Source organism: Psammomys obesus, unplaced genomic scaffold (genome assembly GCF_907164565.1).
Source record: "Psammomys obesus unplaced genomic scaffold, mPsaObe1.curated_primary_1811, whole genome shotgun sequence".
In the NCBI taxonomy this organism is placed as follows: Eukaryota; Metazoa; Chordata; class Mammalia; order Rodentia; family Muridae; genus Psammomys; species Psammomys obesus.
In genome coordinates this window covers 16,903,764-16,922,725 of record NW_026596101.1, presented here as the reverse complement: position 1 = coordinate 16,922,725, position 18,962 = coordinate 16,903,764, and the positions used below count along the sequence as shown (strand labels likewise).

The 18,962-nt window shown below is 42.3% G+C and overlaps 1 protein-coding gene across 1 annotated transcript in view; it reads right to left on the bottom strand.

Annotated features, from left to right (window-relative positions):
- Window positions 1–18,962, bottom strand: part of Tafa4 (TAFA chemokine like family member 4) — a 180,030-nt gene that overhangs the window by 15,401 nt on the left and 145,667 nt on the right. The window contains exon 4 of the mRNA XM_055628580.1: window positions 13,029–13,184. Coding sequence (XP_055484555.1) covers window positions 13,029–13,184 — 156 coding nt within the window. The remainder of the gene's footprint in view (window positions 1–13,028; window positions 13,185–18,962) is intronic.

The following is an 18,962-nucleotide window of genomic DNA, read 5'->3' as shown; positions in this document are numbered from 1 at the left end:
ATAATATAATATAATATAATATAATATAATATAATATAATATAATATAATATAATATAATAATATAGAAGTCTTACTATACTCATAGCATCTATCAGTTGCTTGTTAATTACTGAACACCTTGGTTTGGTCCCAAATAGACATCAAGGTAATTAACATGTGGTTGCCAGCTCTCAGCTTAAATCACCATCTACAAGACTAGAAAAATTGTGTAAACATCAGTGGAGCTTAGCTCTATTCACACAGGGTTAGAGCTGACACTGAAGGACTTTTTGTCTTTACGATGTTTTCTTGACAAATGTCGTGCTCTCAGTGGTCCCCTGAGCACCCTGAAGCTATCAGAGCTCTCTGAAACACCCGGAAGAAGCCACATCATGCGGCTCATGATGGAACCAAGAGAAAACAGAAGGAGCAGTGGGTCAGTGCCCGCCTGGAAGCCAGCAGACCCAGGAGGCTTCAGTGAGACTTCTGAGAGAGCACTGGGCTTCTGGTTGAGGACCATGTCTGGGGCAAACCTTTTAGACGCTCTTGAATACCACTGAAGGTTTGATTCTCTAGGCAAAAGAAAAGCATGGCAAGTGTCTATACCCAGCAGAACATATAATGAGACAAGGAAATCTATAGCTTGTGGGAAAATGACTGGACAAGGCAAGGACAACAAAATTTGGAACAGAAAGAACACTGAAATAAAATGTAAACCAGGTATGAATGAAGTGGGGGGAAAATGAGGAAATCAATGTCTTATAGAAAAACGCCAGAAACATACTCAATTGGAGGGGAACCCAAGACACTTCTGACATGAAAAAGGAACATGAGTAGAAAAATATTAAGGCTCACATTACAGAAAAATATATGCTCATATGTAACTAGAGAAAGGTAAAAATACTATGGTCACTCCTGTGCTGTTGGGATTTATACATTTACTCTGATATTTCCACCTACACATATACCATGAATCAGTCATGTTTGTCTACTCCTCGTTGTACTCTCAAGCCACCTCCAGGACTCTTTGCAGCCCACAGTAATCCCCCTTCTACTTTAAGGTCTAATTTGTTTTTATACTTTGGTATCTATACATGAGAGAGAACATGTGATGCTTCTCTGATGCTCTAGGTAGCCTATTTTGTTCAGCACAGCCTCCAGGTCCACCCACTGTCCTGCAAATATGATTCCACACTTCTCAAGTTAAGAATCTATTGTGTGATCTTTCTCTGTCTCGTTCCTTAGCTACCTTGACACATGGCTGTGACAGGAACACACGGGATCCTCTTTGGTGCACTCTTTTTTACCATGTTCTACCCTGGAGTGGAATATGTGGATCAGAAGAGAGACCTATTTCAGCTCTTTTAGGAATTTCAATGCTGTTTTCTATAGTAGCTATGCTAATTCACATTCCACTGAATCACAAGTTTTTTCCCACCATATCCTCACCAGCATTTTTTTTTTTTTTTTTTACTTTTGGACAGCTAGAGAGCAATACTCTCTCCTTATAATTCTAATTTGCATTTCCCCAGTAGCTAATGTAGCTAAAGAACAATTTTTTTCATGAATTTGGTGGTTATTTGTATTCTTCATTGAATACTATATATTCAGATAGTTTAATCATGTTTTAATTTCACTGCTGTTTCTTAGTTCTTCATATATTCTGTACATTCATCCTATCAGGCGTATAGCTGGCAAAAATTCTCTGCCATTCTGTATGTTGTCTCCATTCTTGATAGTTCCCTTTGACACTTGGTTTTTTATATCTTATAAAAAACACTTTTATTTGAAAATAAATAGGATAAACATGATATTTAAACTAATACACCTATTAAATGTTTAATTAAATAATGATTGCACTTAAATTAATATATAAAATTAGTTAAATATAATTTTTATAAGGCTGTAGAATTCTTAATTTTTTATTATTATTACTTTTTTTTCCAATTTGTTCACTTTGTATCCCAGTTGTAGCCCCCTCCCTCATCTTCTCCTGGTCCCATCCTCCTTCCTTATTCCTCTCCCCTAGTCCACTGATAGGGGAAGTCCTCCTCCCCTACTGTCTGACCCTAGCCTAACAGGCCTGGATCCTCTTCCTCTGTGGGCTGGCTAGGTTGCCCACACACACACACACACACACACACACACACACACACACACACACACCAGGGAGAAGTGATCAAGGGAACTGAGTTGATGTCAGAGACTGTCTCTTCTCCCCTTGCTAGGGAACCCACATGAACACTGAACTGTCTATGGGCTACATCTGAGGTCTAGGTCTTTTCTATGCATGGTCTTTGGTTGAAGCATAAGTCTCTGAAGTCCCCCTTGGCCCCAGCTTTTTGGCTTTGTTGGTCTCCTTATGGGACTCCTGTACGCTCTGGGTCCTTCTATTCTCCCATTCTTCCATAAGACTTCCTATGCTCTGTCCAAAGTTTGGCTGTTGAGTCTCTGCATCTGCTTCAATCCCTTGCTGGGTGGAGTCTTTTAGAGGACATCTGTGGTAGGCTTCCATCCTATTCCCTCTCTTCTATCACTTCTGGTGTCTATCCTGTTTTCCCTTCTGAATGAGAATGAAGCATCTTTCCTAGGGTCCTCCTTGTTGTTTAGCTTCTTTAGGTCTCTAGATTTTAGTACATTTATCCTATATCATATGGCTAAGATCCACTTATAAGTGAGTATATTTCATCTCACAGCCATCAAAACGTCCAAATTCTTATGATTTTTTACCAGTTTTTTCTTTTTAAGATCAAAAACTCAAGTGACAACACATGCTGGAGAGATGTGGAGAAAGGGAACCCTCCTCCATTGCTGGTGGGAATGTAAATTTTTACAACCACTTTGGAAAGCAATCTGGTGCTTTCTCAGAAAATTGGAATGGCGCTACCTCAAGATTGAACTTTACCAATCCTGGACATATATCTGAAAGATGTTCAACCATACAAAAAAGACATTTGCTCAACTATGTTCATTGCAGCTTTATTCATAATAGCCAGAATCTGGAAACAACCAGATGTCCCTCAACAGAAGAATGGATACAGAACCTGTGGTACATTTACACAACAGAATACTATTCTGCTATTAAAAACAAGGAAACTATGAAAATTACAGACAAATGGATGGAACTACAAAAGTTCATCCCAAGTGAGGTAATCCTTGCCACTTGTTACTGTTTGCCTCTGTTGTTTGCTTTGAAAATGCTGTCCAGAAAATCACTGCCTGTACCAATGTTCTCAAGTGTTACCTCATTGTCTCTTCTAATGGTTTCTGAAATTTGGGTCTCCTGGCAAAGCCTTTAATCCATTAGAGTTGCCCTTTTAAAACATTTACTTATTATTATATGCGTGATGGGGGGGGGGGGAGCAGGGGCCCGTGCCTGTGTGAAGATTTCAGAGGCCAACGTGGTTCTCTTCTTCCCTGATTTATGTGGGTTTCAGGGATGGAACTGAGGTTGCTGGGCTTGTGTAGCAAGCCTCTTTATACACAGAGCCATCTCACTGGTACCAGGCCACAGTAGAGGACAAGGCAGCCACTTTTGATGAGAACTGATAGACTAAGATCAGAAAGAAGAGGAGAACCTCCCCTATCAGTGGACTTGGGGAGTGGCATGCATGCAGAAAGGGGAGGGAGGGTGGGATCGGCAGGGGAGGAGGGAGGGGCTTATGGGGGGATACAAAATGAATAATGTGTAATTAATAAAAAAAAAGTATAAAAAAAAGTGATATTCTCTAAAAATCACAAGCCACTCTGAACTTTAAATTGCTGCATTTGCAAAAACAAAAATCCTGCTTATATCTAACAGGAGAACACAGTAAGAGGGCCATGGTAACAGATTATCCTAAGGAGTAGTTTCTCTGTGAAAGACCTAGCAGCAAATGCTCTCGAAGAAAGGAGAAAGTACCAGCATAAACCAGAGCGCCAGATTTAAATGTCTTTCTGTACTAAGGATTGTCTATGAACCTCACAGCAGAAGTGAGAACTGACTGAGGTCAGACCTCACAGGGAGACAAACGTTGAGAAAGCAGAGCTTCTAGAACAGCTGGAGCCCAGCTCTGAGGTGAAGCAAAAGCCCAGAAGCTGGACTCTATTAAAATAACTGTCAATAGCATCTGCCCACTTTTCCTGGGCCATTTCTCCACAGGAGAGTGCCTTGTGGGAAGTATGTCCTCCCCTCCTGCTACTGAACATCACACTCTACTCTAAACGAGAAGATGACTTGTCATGTCTATTTTTAAAATAAAATTCTTTTAAAAGCTTCATGCTTTCCTGGTTCAGCAAAACACATAATACCCTCATCTTCAAGTTGCAATGAATTTCCGGTTTAATAGAGACAGGAAAAACCAGTGGCGCACCCTATTTTTTGATGGTGGCTAGTGCATGTCATGTTTCCTAGGTCTAAGTTTCAAGTACCTGATTAGCTGTTTTGCTCTGGCACAAGGAAGAGATTGGTTTCTCAAGAGTTGCTCTCTCATTGTGGACTTAGCTTAGCTGTGTTTACAGAGTTAAAACAAACAGGAAGGCCTTCTCTTTGAGATAGTGTTTTATTTATTCTTTAAGAATTTTATACCAAGCATTTTGATCACGTTCCTCCACCTCTGCCCAAATATCCCCACACATCTTTATTTCTTTTTAAAAACCATCATGTCCAGTTTGCATTGGCAAAAGACTCCTGAGTGTGAGGCCTGCCCCACCTGCTAAGTATGCCATGTACCAAACCACTGAAGAAAACTGACTTTCTCTCTCCCCAACAACCAAGTGCCAGTAGCCCCTTGGCTAGGGGTCAGACTCCATACCCACCTCCGTTCTCCAATGCTGGAATTTTTTTGTGGCTCGAGCCTGTATAAATCTTGTTTATATTGTCTCTGCGAGTCCACAGCACAACTGTGTCTGGAAAACATTGTCTACTTGAATTCATCTACCAGTTCTGCCTGTGACGCTCTTTCTACCTCCTCTTCCACGGAGAACCCTGAGCCTTGGAGGAATGTGATATAGACGTCGGAATTAGGAATGAGGACTCCAAAGTCTTAATTCTCTGCATGTGGAACAGCAGTCAGTCCCTCTGTCACCAGCTACTCTAAGAAGTGGCTTCTCTGATAAGGATTCAGCAATGCACTGATCTATGAGTATATCAATACGTCATTATCACTGAGTTTACTTGGGAGAATTATCGTAGTTTTTCTCTAGGTTTATGGTAGGAGTGGGTTTGCCTCTAGGGCCCATGATCTTTACAGCCACAGGTTCTTGGCCTCATTAACTGTGTCAGGCATGGGTTTCACCTCACAGAGGAAGCTTCAAATCCAATCACAAAGTGATCCAGTCACTCCCAGTAACGTTCCTGCCACTATTGCGCCAGCGAGCACATTGTGCCAGGCATGTTGTTATCATATCTTGCAAGGTTCATGCCTGGGTGAAACTGCTGATTACTTTTCTCCTCAGGAAGCATCTAGCACCTTCTAGCACTGTGTACACTAGGCAGTACGGATGAAGCTTCCGGATGAGTACCAGCTAGCTATATTTCTCCATGTTCTCTGATTCTACTATGTAGTATCTTTAGCAATAAGGTCTTACCATCAAATCCTGCAGGCTAACCAATAGCATTGACAATAGCCTGTAATGTTTGGAAGGTCCATATTGGCTTTCTGTTCTTTGTTTAAGTTTATTTTTACCCTCTAAGTCTGAATAAGGAGAACTTTGAAAACATCTTCTTAGAATATACAACTTGGAGACTCTGCACTGAGATTTTAACCTGTTAAAATCTTGTGCTTATCACTGCTCTTTCAATGCACTCAGTGTTCTTTGCAAATGATGCTATTAATTCCTGCCTTGCGTTTTCGAGAATGAACCACCTAACTATTATGAGCAGCAAAGAGCTAAACTACCTTATAAAAATTGTATTTTGATTATTTTGCTAGCAACACAGTACTGTTATTTCCACAGTTTCACATAGCCCTGTGAAGGAACTGCTTTGTAAGTGCATGCTTGTCCCCTTTGTTTTTGTTGTTGTTGTTGTTTGTTTGTTCCTAATAATCTAAGTGATTTGTTCTTGCCAAACACAGGCTCACAAATACATGTATGTAAGCTGGAGACTTCCAATAAGGGTTTCTCAGCCTTGGCACTACTGCCATTTGAGGCCAGGTAATTCTTTCTTGTGCAGTCTACCCTATGCATTGTAGGCTGTTTGGCAACATCTGTGACCTCTATAGAACAGATACATGTAGACACTTGCCCAAGTCTGTCCAGTGTCCCCAGGGCCATACAATCCATTTTTCTCAGCCATAGATATTTAATACTCTGTAGGTAAACTCGACAAAAAATGGGAGGGTGTACTAGTTTATTGGATCTGTTCCAGCTGTGGTTAGTGTAAGGATCTTGGTGCACAGTAACAGGCATATCAGCTCTACTCCATGTCTTCCTTCCTGCCCCTACTATGGACAATGCAGCACTTATAAAACTTGCATTTAGTCACTTGTTCTGAAAAACAGAAACACGAATCCAGGACTCACTGTGTAACCTGTGCTGATAAGGGGACCTTTCAAGTGCAGGGAGAAGGGACAGCACTTTGCCCCTTCAGAAGTCCCAGAGTACTCTATACTTGGATTGCTCACAGCAATTCCCACCTTCTCCATTGGCACACAGTCTGCTTCCTCCACTTTCCTAAAATTGGGACTGACAGAAGCAGTGAAATCACACCCCAATATCTACGGCTCTATGTTCCTCTAGTCTTCATGGAGCCATGTTTGCCCATCCACTCACACACACTTTGTGCTGCCTCTCTCCCTCCTCCACCTCTTTACCTTCTACCTAGTCAGCTCAGACACACTGCTCTTCATGAGGTCCATTCCTGACATCCTCTGTTCTGACACAGAATGCCACGTTTGTTGGAGTGCGTGCCTCTCTTTCCTTGCATATTATGAATTCCTTGGAAATGGTACTACAGCACATCATCACCCTATCCCCAGAATGCAGAGTAAGGCCAGCATAAAGGTGTTCAATTAAAGCTTGATAGGAACAATCCAAGAGACTCAAGATGGACATCTTGCCAACCCCCATGATGCTTATGTGAAGTGAGCTTCACTGTCATTGTCCTGACTGTCCCTGACAGAAACTCAGTGGCAAGGAGAATAAACCCCGCTGAAACATCAATCCCACAGAGAACACATCATAAAGAGAGACCTTTCCTCATCACACATCCCCCTAAGGCCATGAGAACTGTTTGGTTCAACTAGTAACTCTCTGCCCTAATTAAAGCAGTCCTCACAAGTCAGAAAGGTAGAAAAATTAGAGCCTTATCAAAAGATTTAAAAACACGCTTTTGTCTTCCATCCCAAAGCTTTTGTCTTATTAATCTGTTTTAAATCCAATATTTACAAAGCATTCATTTTGACAAAATAAATTAAGTTTTCTTGTAGTACACATTTATCTCGCTTTATCATAAAGCCAGCCAGCATTATCTCTATAGGGCTGGGGTTTGATAAACGTGTAGAACATTGCTCCCATCACAAAATGGCCTTGTATGTGCCAGTACAAGGTCTTACATAAAGAACTCTTACCCACAGAACAATTCTCTGTTTCAGGACACAAGAGCCATGGCTCAAAACGATTCCACTTCCTTTTTCCAAATCCCCAGTGTGTGTTGAAAATGAATTTAAATAATTCAGAGCTAATTGTAATTTAAAAACTGAGGTGATTGGGTAAAAAATATTGAAGTTTTGTATTTAACTAATGAAGGATAAGCTTTTACTGAGAAGCAATGAAAGTGCCAGATAAGTATCAGTGGTGTGGATTAACAATAATGCAAAAGGATATTCCAATTTCTGTGTCAACATTAATTAGTGCCCTGCTCCAACATCTTTGTGCCTTTGTTTTAATTTAAATGTAAATTTGGGGGAATTTTATATTATATGTCCTCTCTACTCTTATTTACAAATAAGATAAGAAGGACACAGCAGTAGAGAATGGGTCTTCCCACATGCCAATTAACATGATACTGCATAATTATTGTGGGATAAAGATTAAGCAAGTAAAGCTAAAAAGCCCTAATGGAAACATTCAGATAATGAATAGATGCTCAGGTGGACGGGAAACAGATATACATCCTAAATAAAGCTTAAAATGTCTATGCTTCCTCAGTGACTTGATCCAATAAACACTCATTGAACATGGCTGTTGACCAAGGAAGGTTAGCTATGTGAGAACAGAACAAGAAGACACAATTAGTTCTCTTTCAGGAAACTTCTTGGTAGTCTCTATCCATAACTGTTATTCTGAAGTTGCATATTATACAAATCTAATGGTGTACTGTATAATGTGAGGTATTGTCCCTGATGTGCCCATTTTAACTCCTACTAGCCACATGTGGGTCATCACTTTTCCTGAAAGAGAGAACATTTGTATCAACACAGAAAGGCCTGCTCAACAGAACTTTACAGACTATGCTCAAATGCCAAAGAAATGATGGGCTGTCTTTACTCACTCATCCTAAAATGCTTGAAATACCAGTCATGTAACTGGCCTGTATTGGATTTGCCATAGACACAACTAAAATACCCATCAACGAAGAAAGAACTAAGTTACAGCCAATCCCTTCAACACACGACTGTGAAATAGATAAAAAGAAAAGTTAGATCAGCACAGATTAGCAGATACTTATGATCCAAAATTGATAAAAGAAAGTAGGTAAACTTAAGAAGTTAAACAAACAATGCGTTTATATCGCAACCTAGACCAATGTCTCCCACTTCAGCCTATTCTAAAATTTGGAAATACACCAAAAAAATACACTAACTAAATATTATAGTTTCTCCAAGGGATGAAAGCCAAAGATGTGGTTTGGGGTATTTATGTACTTTCTTTACTGAGATAGAGAGATATCTGGTATATTCATATACTTTCTTTGTGGGTAAAATTTGGGGTATTGGTATATTTCCTTTACTGAGATGAAGGTGACAACAAGAATAATCATCATGCCAAAGTAGTTTTCAAGTACCATTAAAAGTGCTGAATACTGCAGAACATTACATATAAAACTTTATATCCAAAGATGCTAGGCTAGACAGGATGTAAAAATAGTCCATATTATGATTCATCACTTCCTTTAGAAGAAGTTTCAAGCCCACAGAGACAAAGGTAACTGTTACCTACAACAGTTAGGATGAGTCAGTTTTTTGTCAAGCTAAAACTAGTTCGTGGCCAGCCTGTGAAGAAAGGTGAAAATGCTGTTTGCAGACTATCAGAAGGGTATGTACACGGCAGGGTTTTACAGAAAAAAATGGTACCAGGGAAAACAAAACCCTATAGGAGATGTGAAAGTACAGAGGTTTTCAATAAGTCAAACATGTGTCCAGGGGATAAGGGCAATGAACCTGGAGCAGACATGGGTAGAAATCAACACATTCTGGGTTGGCTAAGGCAGAGGAAATGGAAATGGAGTAAGATCTTGGACATTTTCTTCAGCATGGAACAGAATGTGAATCTCATTGTACAGACTGGTCCCTTAAGTGTGATTTTAGCATGAGAGTCATGGGTCTGCTCTCTTTTACAGAAGATCTATTTTGGATGTGGGATCGAAAACAGAAGATCAGGAATCAGGAGCCCACCAAAATGTACGTTGGCCCCTGGTGTATGGAATTAGCAAGTGTGGAGATGGGAAAAAGTAAACCCATGTGAGAGACAGAAAGGATAAGACAGAACACACAAGACTTGGAATAGTAAAGGGAAAAGAGAAATATTTTTTATGCACCTGGCTGAAAATAGTGCAACTTGGTGAGTTTACATATCTGTGGGGCTCTGCTGGATAAGGTTGAAGTCAATTGTCTCTGGAGAGCCAATTATTTGCTCTTGGTCTATGACGATAGACTCCCTTCCCTCAGCAGGGTTCTAAGAGTCTCTTCTGATCTGGGAGATTCCAGGTAGTGTAAGGAGGTCACATGGCCCTCAGAGAAGATTACAGGCCAGACCTTCCCTGATAAGGAAACTGCTCTAGCAAGCATCTAGGAAGTCCAAAAAAAAAAAAAAAAAAAAAGCCCCACCCTGCTAAGGATCTTAGTCCAGCAGTAACCTTCAATCGTACTCGGAGATTCACCTCCCCATCACCACAGGATAATTAAGTTCTTTATTTTCCTTCTTGTGATAAGACCAAAAGTAACCCTAGTCGACTCCCTGACCCTAGTGAATCAAACACATTCACTCTTGAAATCCTGCCCTATGCCCAGGGATTATATTACCCTTGATTTCACATGAATAAAGGTTCATGATTTCTCACTTTAAGACCATCTGAGATTCGGCATTTATTCCCCACTGGCTGCACCTAACCAGGCCTGCCCTCCAGCCTGCTGGGCCTCGCCAGGTCTGTATCTTGGCTGCAAGCTGACCAGGTATGGGCCTTGGCTGGCACCTCTGCTATGCTTAGCACAGCAGCTTGACAGAGAGTTGTGACCTTTTGGTATCTCATAGGCTTTGGAACGCTGGAGCTTCCATTACCACCAGCAAACTCATACTAAAAGAGCTAAACTGTAACAACAACCTACCGTGGCTTAGCGCACTCAGAGCCTCACCCTAAAGTACTCTATCTAGCCCCTGAGAGAAATGGAACCCCCATTCTCCATTTGGAAGCCAAACTCGAGGACCTCAGCTGAGATTAAGGGCCCTGCCGAATAGAGAACAACAAGTATCATTTTCAATATTTTTGTTAATTCTTTGAGAATTTCGGATAATGTATATTGATCATATTCACCAACACTCCTCACTGTCACTCCTCCTGGGTCCACCTTCTACGCCCTCCCAGATTTGTATCCACTCATTGCTGTTATTTAAAGCTCACGGATTCCTGTTTGTACTGCCCAGTCACTCACAGTGTGAGGCCATCCTTAACGGAGCACGGTGGATCAAGCACAACTACTCTTTTTATAAACACTCTCCCTCCCCACTGAAGCCATCAACTGTTAAGAGCTCATCTTCCGGTAAAGGTGGGGGTTCCTGAGTCCCTCCTGGCTCCAGGCTAGAATCTTGACTGGCTTCATCCCGTTCAGGCAATGGCTTGACTGCAAATACCTTGTCACATCCATAAGCCATACAACCTTCCACTCCCTCTTTCACAATATTCCCTGAGCCTTGGGACAGGGCAGGGCAGAGCCAGGCAGAGTGGGGTTAATATAGATGTTTCATTGGTGGTACACTTAAAACCCATCAGAGTGTAGTGACTGAGTCTGTGTTAAAGAAGGTCTACTTCAAAGTGTCTGTCATTTTTGTTGTTGTTTTACATGTTCAAGATCAATAATCACAGAGCACTGAAGAGGAAAAGTTTTCTGTGGATGTCAGTGAAAGCAGCTTGGCTTAACATGCGATAATTCACCTTACATATGCCATACTTCGTGAAGATTCCCATCCTGCACGACAGAAATTGCGCAATCTATGGTTGTCAGGAGGCACATTCAGAGCACAGTGGGTCTGTTAGGTAAGGACAGGGTAGCACTACGTTACCCTTTCAATCTGAGTTCAGCAATAAAATTGGGATAGCTTTGGATAAAGACTTGAAGAGAGGAAGGCTGCCCTTCCCACTTTCCCCTGTTAAAGGTCACTGTAGAATGTCGACCCCTTAGTGCATCAGTGTTGGGACGTCTTGGTTTCTGATTGAGGGGGGCAGGGTGGAGTCAGTTATTATCACCGACTCTATAGTAAGATGTGGTGTTAGAATCTGTGTTGCTGTCTTTCCTGCTAACCTTTCAACAGGCATCTAAAAAGCTCCTGATCTTGCAGTGGCCAGATTAATGGAGAAAACTGCAGAGGGAATACCATATACCTCTTCCTCTGGGGACTGAAATTTGCCTCCAAATAGGTGTCTGCTACAAGAACCATGGGACTCAGGATCAATCCAGGCCACTGAAATTTGCCTCCAAATAGGTGTCTGCTACAAGAACCATGGGACTCAGGATCAATCCAGGCCTCCACCTTCAACCCACAATGGTCATTCACTTTATATAAATTCTTTCCAACACAAAAGCTATCAGTACAGCATTCTGCTAGGGGACCTGGAGACTATCAATGAATAATACATGATCCCAAACTACTGTCAGCAAAGTTGCTCCAGAGATGTTTTATAAATGCTTGTTAACAATATAAAGTAGGGGCCTGGGAAGGTGGCTCCATGATTTAAAAGCACTTGCTGATCTTGCCGAGGACCCAGGTTCAGTTCCCAGCACCAACAAGAAACTACAACTGTGAGAGATCTGACACCCTCTTCTGGCCTCCATGGGCACTGTATGCACATAGTGCTTATACATACTAGCCAGCAAAACATTCATACACATAAAAATTTTAAAGACAAACAATTTTAAAACATAAAAACTAGTAGTCATAAAAACTATATCAGTAACAAAGGGATATTACCTTGTGCCACTAAGCAGGAAATAAAAGGTCACACTGCCAGTTCTAGGCACAGTCAACTCTCCCTACACATTGACTAAACATCCGTGGACTTAACTGATCACAGACAGAACACATTCCCATTGAAAATATATGGAATTTTGTCTCCAAAAAAATAGAAGCTCATCATTATATGTATTTACTCTACAATAGTATTTCAGGCACTATAGGAAAGATGACTTCAGGTAGACAAGAGGATGCACACAGGTGATAAATATACTTCATCATCTTTAAATACGGCTCTTGAACCTTCGTGGGTATTTGGGTATCCACAGAGACTCTCAGAACCAACTCCTTCAGAACAGTACAGAACATATACAGAAAAGGGAGAAGGGAGACCCTGAAGAAAGACATGCTTGGTCTGAGTGGCATTCGGAGACAGATGAGCAAAGAGGCTTTGAAGCATGTGTGCGCACACACACATACACACACACATACATGTATGTACAAGCACACACAGAGTCCCCCTTGAGAGAGATTATTAAAGGCTTGATTTATTCATTAGGAGATTTTTGAAGCTTCTACTTGTGTTAAGTTTTGGACAGACACTCCAAGCACTCTCGATTTCCACAGATTGATTTTTCAGCCCTTGTAAAATACTGGAGAGGATCCCCAGAGAGGCCTTACCTTCGACGCAGGAAGGCTGTGCCCGTGTTGTGCCGGCCACCTGGCCTGGGAAGCAGGAACACTTGACCGTCTGAGAGCGCTCCTCTATGCGGTTCTTATTGCAGCATCGGTGCACGGCGACCACCTCGCAGGTGCCTTGCTTGATCAGGTGGTGGCCTGGGAGGGAGGGAGAGCACACAGGAACACAATCACCAAGACTCAGGGACACGGTGGCTACCTGCTCCTACCTGCTGTGCTGTTCCTGCCTGCCACGCTAAACACTACCAAGTTGGTATTTCCATCTGATGACATCTCAAATTAACATAAAAAATTAATAAGAAAAGTGCAGAGTCCTCCAGAAACTCAACTCCAGAGTTCTTATGGTTATTTTACACTTATGACATAGCCCCAGAGATGTTGCTGAAATTAAGATTGCTGGTTGGTTAATTGCAAAGGAGCAGATCCTGGGTTATCCAGGTAGAGACAATATAATCTCATGAGCCCTTTGAAGCAGACAGACTGAAATCGTGCGTGGGATAAACGACTGTTGCTTGTTTGCAGATGGAGGCAGAGTCTAGTGAATGAACTAGAAGCTTCCATCTCATCAGACAGGAATTCAGCCAAGAACCTGAAATGAGTCTGAAGCTGATTCATCCCTACAGACTACACAAAGGAATGCAGCCCCTGCTGGTATCCTGACTGTTGACATCCCCATCAGAAGACCCTAGGGAGATAATCAGCTAGCCCAAACTTGTCATCTTCCGGATGAGGAACTGATTTGATGGAAGCTCCCACCCACCCCAGATCATCAAGTCACATCAGGACTGAGCTCTTCCTCTTCCTTTGAGGCCTGTCGAGGCAGCCCCTTCAGTGGGGGAGTGATCAAAAAGTAGTCCATGTCAGAGTCAGCCCCAGCTCCCCTTACTAGGGAACCCACATGAACCCTGAGCTGCACATCTGTGTAGGGGGCCTAAGTCCAGTCTATGCATTGTCCCTGGTTGGTGATTTAGTCTCCACAAAGCCCTCTGGGCCCTGGATAGTTGGCTCTGTTGGTATTTTTGTGAAGCTCCTGTCACCTCCAGGTCCTTCTCACCTTCTCCCCACTTTTCCACAAGACTCCGTGGGCAGGGCATCTCTATGACAAACTGAAGACCTAAGACAGGGTAGACTTCTGGGAGGATATGGGGTGACTCTAGATGAGATTCCTAGTAGCAGGGGTCATGGAGACTAAAGAGAACACCCTCTAACTAGACAGGACTCCTAGTAGAGGGAGGGAAAAACCAGACCACAAAAACTTTGACCCAAATTTTACCCTGCCTACAAGATGTGCAGGGATAAAGACAGAGCAAAGATTGAGGGAAGAGCCATCCAAGGCCTGGCCCAACCTGAGACCTACCCTATGGGGAGAGCTAACCCCTGACACTATTAATGATACCCTGTTATGTTCACAAACAGGAGCCCAGCATAGCTTTCCTCTGAGAGGCTTCGCTCAGCAGTGGATTGAAATGGATGCTGAGACTCACAGCCAAACATTGGGTCTCTGTTTTTGTAGACAATGTACTACGTTTCTGGCCCAAAAGTACATTCTAGGTATATTTTCCAGCTCACCTCACTTCTCCAGCCTTAATGACTTTTAAGAAGTGCTCAGACTTAGAAACCATGACCTTTGTGTATGTAGGCTTAGTCGTAACTCCAATGAAGTGATCTAGACTCTGTTTGTGCGTACATGTACACATCCTGTCATGAGTCTACACAGATACTGTCAAATTCTAGTCAAGTATTGCAAGTCCATGTTACTTCCTCCTATACTTATCTCTCCTAAAAATAATAAGAAACCTGACTCCACAGTGCATACACCAGCATAGAATGGATACTAGGCTTGGTTTTATCACCAGTAATGACAGCCATGCCATGTCTAAGGTGAGGAGGCTTCCACCTCTTTTGACCACATCCCTCACTTGGGTTTAACTGTGCTATAAGGAACTAAAATCTATTGCCAAGATCCATGTACATTGGCTTGCAAACAAAGTTGTTCTAGTGACCCTTCCCCAGAAGAAACCAGAGCTGGTCTATGTGACAACGGTTCTGTACACCATACAGAACATTCATTTTCTCTGAATAAAATAGATGTAAATGAAATGGAAGACATTATAGCCCTGCTGCCAAATGCAAACACACTCAAGGTTTCGAATTCAACACAAGCATTGGGCAAGGGCATCAGCATTCTGACCAAATGATCCCAGAGAGTCCATAGTGAAGGCAGGCTCTATGCTTCATTAAGAAAATATGCCTTAATAATTTCTTAGAAAACTTAACAAAAGTAATTTGGATCTTCAGCAATAACATGGTCTGCTTGGCGCTCTGTTGATGTTTGGGTAACCACGCACAAACACAAATGGATTATATTCTAGGCAAACTTAGAACTGTTCCAGGCTTCCCTGAGTGATCATTTTGCCTGACTTGAGATTACATTTACATTTACAAACCAATCTTTTGAACTTCCTTCGTTTTAAGACTTACTATTTCATCATCTAGCATAAGAGAAAAAAAGCACAGCAAATAGCATCCTACAAAAATAACTGGCACTACTTAAAATCCTTAGGAGTAGCCACATCATGCTATGTCTGAGATGATAACATCTCAGATTTGATTAAATATGGCAGGTGCTGTTGTGAATATTTTACAAATATCCTGTGTGGCCTAATAAAAATGCTGTGAGACAGGAACTATTTTTAGTCCAGTTTTACTTCTCAACAAAATAGACAGAAATTGTTTCACCCAAAGGTCACATTAATACATGACTTGCATTTGAATCTCACCTCTTTACAGTCTGTATAGGATGGGGAAAATGGTGTCTCTGCCTCAACCATTCACCTAGCACATGTCAGCATCCTGCTGAAACTTATTTTCCCACTCAGAGACAGTGTTTGTGAGAGTCCAGATACACATGGCTCCTGGAAATATACATAGTGGTGGTACTGGACCTTAATCTCTGGTAAAATCTACTTTGTTCCTCTCTAGTTTCCCGGTACATAAGATAAACACTCCAGAATAAGTGTCAGCAGAAGGAGCCAACATGCACTGCACACAGAATTCACTAATTACTGCTGCTTGCCCACTTCATGGTACAATGCTACATTGAGCAAGGTCTCAGAGAAGCTGGACAGGAAGGACATGTACAAGGGAAAAGAGGTCCAACTCTCTGCAACTGACCACCCAGACACTCAGCCAGAAGCAATGTTTCAGTTCAAGACCAAGGGCAGAAAAAGACACCCAGGCAAAAAGGCAAATCAAAAAGGAAGAAGTCTTCCTTCTCCCCACCCTCCCCACGAGAGGACTGGCCTTTTTTATTCTGTTTGGGTCTTCAGTGGTTTGGCTGAGGCCTGCACACACTGTAAAAGATGATCTAGCTAGACTTCAAACTCAAATGCTAACCTCACCCAGAAGCATGCCCACCAAATCACGTGGAATGATGCTGGCCAAGGTGTGTAAGCACCCCCACAGAAAACTCACCACTATCACACACGACTGTGCATGATATGCAGTATTGTTTGATGGAGGAGGACATGAACACGGACACAAACTAGTGGCTTTCTTAGTAAGTGTATCTCTGAAAATGCGCACGAATGATGCCTGAGATAGAACCTCGCCAGCAAGACTGTATCAAGCACGCTCACTTTCAACACAGAGAAGTTCCCCCCTTCAGGAAGAGAGGGCTTTTCTCATGGATGAGGTCTACCAGAAAACTGCAGCCAGTGTGGAGAGCGTAGTAAAGGGACCATCTGTACCCAAAACTTCTCCTAGGGGACCTAAGGGTTGGAGCATGGGTTGTGGGAGAGAAGACTGAGTAATCCCAAAGGAGGGAAGTGTTCTGGAGGGACACTAGGTAAAAAGAAAATAAAGCCCTGTCCCCTTTACCCTGCCTGTGGATCTGAGTGAGTTGCTGGGCTGTTTCCCTTTGTCTTTGTGGGCAGAGGTATGGGTAGATACAGAGTGTTTATTTCTTTCTCTTTTACCCACACCTATGTACAGTACACAATGATCTGCCAGACTATGGAATAGCTGGCTCTTGATTTGACACGGTATTGCTGTGGGGAAGCTTGAAACTGGTAATTCTTTTCCACACCTCTAAAGTTTCATCCAAGGGTTACATATTTCCTTTTCAAAAGGGAAGACTTAAGATATTGGCAGAGCTGTGAAATGCAAGAAGCCTCTTCCTTTGCTCACCAGAACAGTTAATGTGCACAGCACTATTAAAGGGTTATGATAATCCCTGCAATAAAAGTGATTGCTTCAGGATTGCTATGGAGGGTGGATTAACTCCATCTGAAGAGTATATAGCTTAAATACATATCTGGGCTTTTTTATTATCATTAAGTATGCCTTTAAGAAACATTTCAAACAATAGGAAAAATACTCATTTGTCTTAAGGAAGCATGGCTCTTCTGCTGTGAAATGGATGAACTTACAAAGCCACATGTGCAACAGGAGAACTTCTGCTGACCTGTTAAAAGCCAGGTCAGAGAGAGGACTGAGATGGCTTCCTCGTGCTAGTGTTTCCCTAGCATCCTTTCATGTTGAGTCCGTTCTCCTCACCCTCTCGCTCGCCGATAGAAAATACACCCTTAAAGAGAAGCCTCACATTTGCTCCAGCCACCTTCTCTGAAGACCCTGCTTGGTTCAAACCTGGTCTTCCATCTGGCATTTCTCTCCACGGAAGCAGAACAGAGGAGAGAGGAAGGCCAATGCAAGATTTCAGTACATGAAATGGGAGGAAGGAGGCAGCAGCTCACCAGTGCCCATGGCAAAAACATGGGCAGTACTCCCAACTCCCATGCAGTTTCCTTATTCGTTTAGCCTAACCCCATCCCAAAGTGAAATGTTTATACAAGAAAGGAAAACATCACAGTACAGAAGCAAATCCAGTCATTAACTAGAATTGATCAATACTTAGGGAGACAAATATCTACTGAGTCCCTCCAGGTTCTTTGCTAGTTCTTTTTTTTTTTTTTTTTTTTTTTTTTTACATAAAAGCCTGTCTTTATTAAAGATTGTTCTCATACAATTTTAAGGTATATTTATTTATTTTTGTGGTTTTTTTAATTTAATTTTATTTTTAATTACACTATTTACTTTGTATCCCCCCTCTAGTTCTCTCCCTCTTCCCCTCCCAATCCCTCCCTTCTTCCCTCTTCTCCATGCATGCCCCTCCCCAAGTCCACTGGTAGGGGAGAGTTTCTTTTTCTTCCTTCTGATCCTAGTCTGTTAGGTCTCATCAGGACTGGCTGCATTGTCATCTTTTGTGGCCTGGTAAGGCTGTTCCCCCCTCAGGGGGAGGTGATCAAATAGCAGGCCAATCAGTTCGTGTCAGAAGCAGTCCCTGTTCCCACTACTATGGAACCCACTTGGACACTGAACTGACATGGGCTACATCTGTGCAGGGGTTCTAGGTTATCTCCATGCATGGTACTTGGTTAGAGTATGAGTCTCTTTTTTAATTATTTATTTTTTTAATAAATTACAGTTTATTCACTTTGTATCCCAGCTGAAGCCCCCCTTCCTCATCCCTTCCCAATCTCACCCTTCCTCCCTCATCTCCTCCCATTCTCCTCCCCATGTCCACTGATAGGGGAGGTCTTACTCTTGCCTCTGACCCAAGCCTATAAGGTCTCATCAGGACTGGCTGCATTGTCTTCCTCTGTGGCCCTGCAAGGTATCAAAGCAGATGCTGAGACTCATAGCCAAACTTTGGGCAGAGTGCAGGGAATCTTATGAAAGAAGGGGGAGACAGAAAGACCTAGAGGGGATAGGAGCTCCACAAGGAGAGCAACAGAACCAAGAATATGGGCACAGGGGTCCTTTCTGAGACTGATATTTCAACCAAGGACCATGCATGGAGATAACCTAGAACACTTGCACAGATATAGCCCATAGCAGCTCAGTGTCCAACTGGAT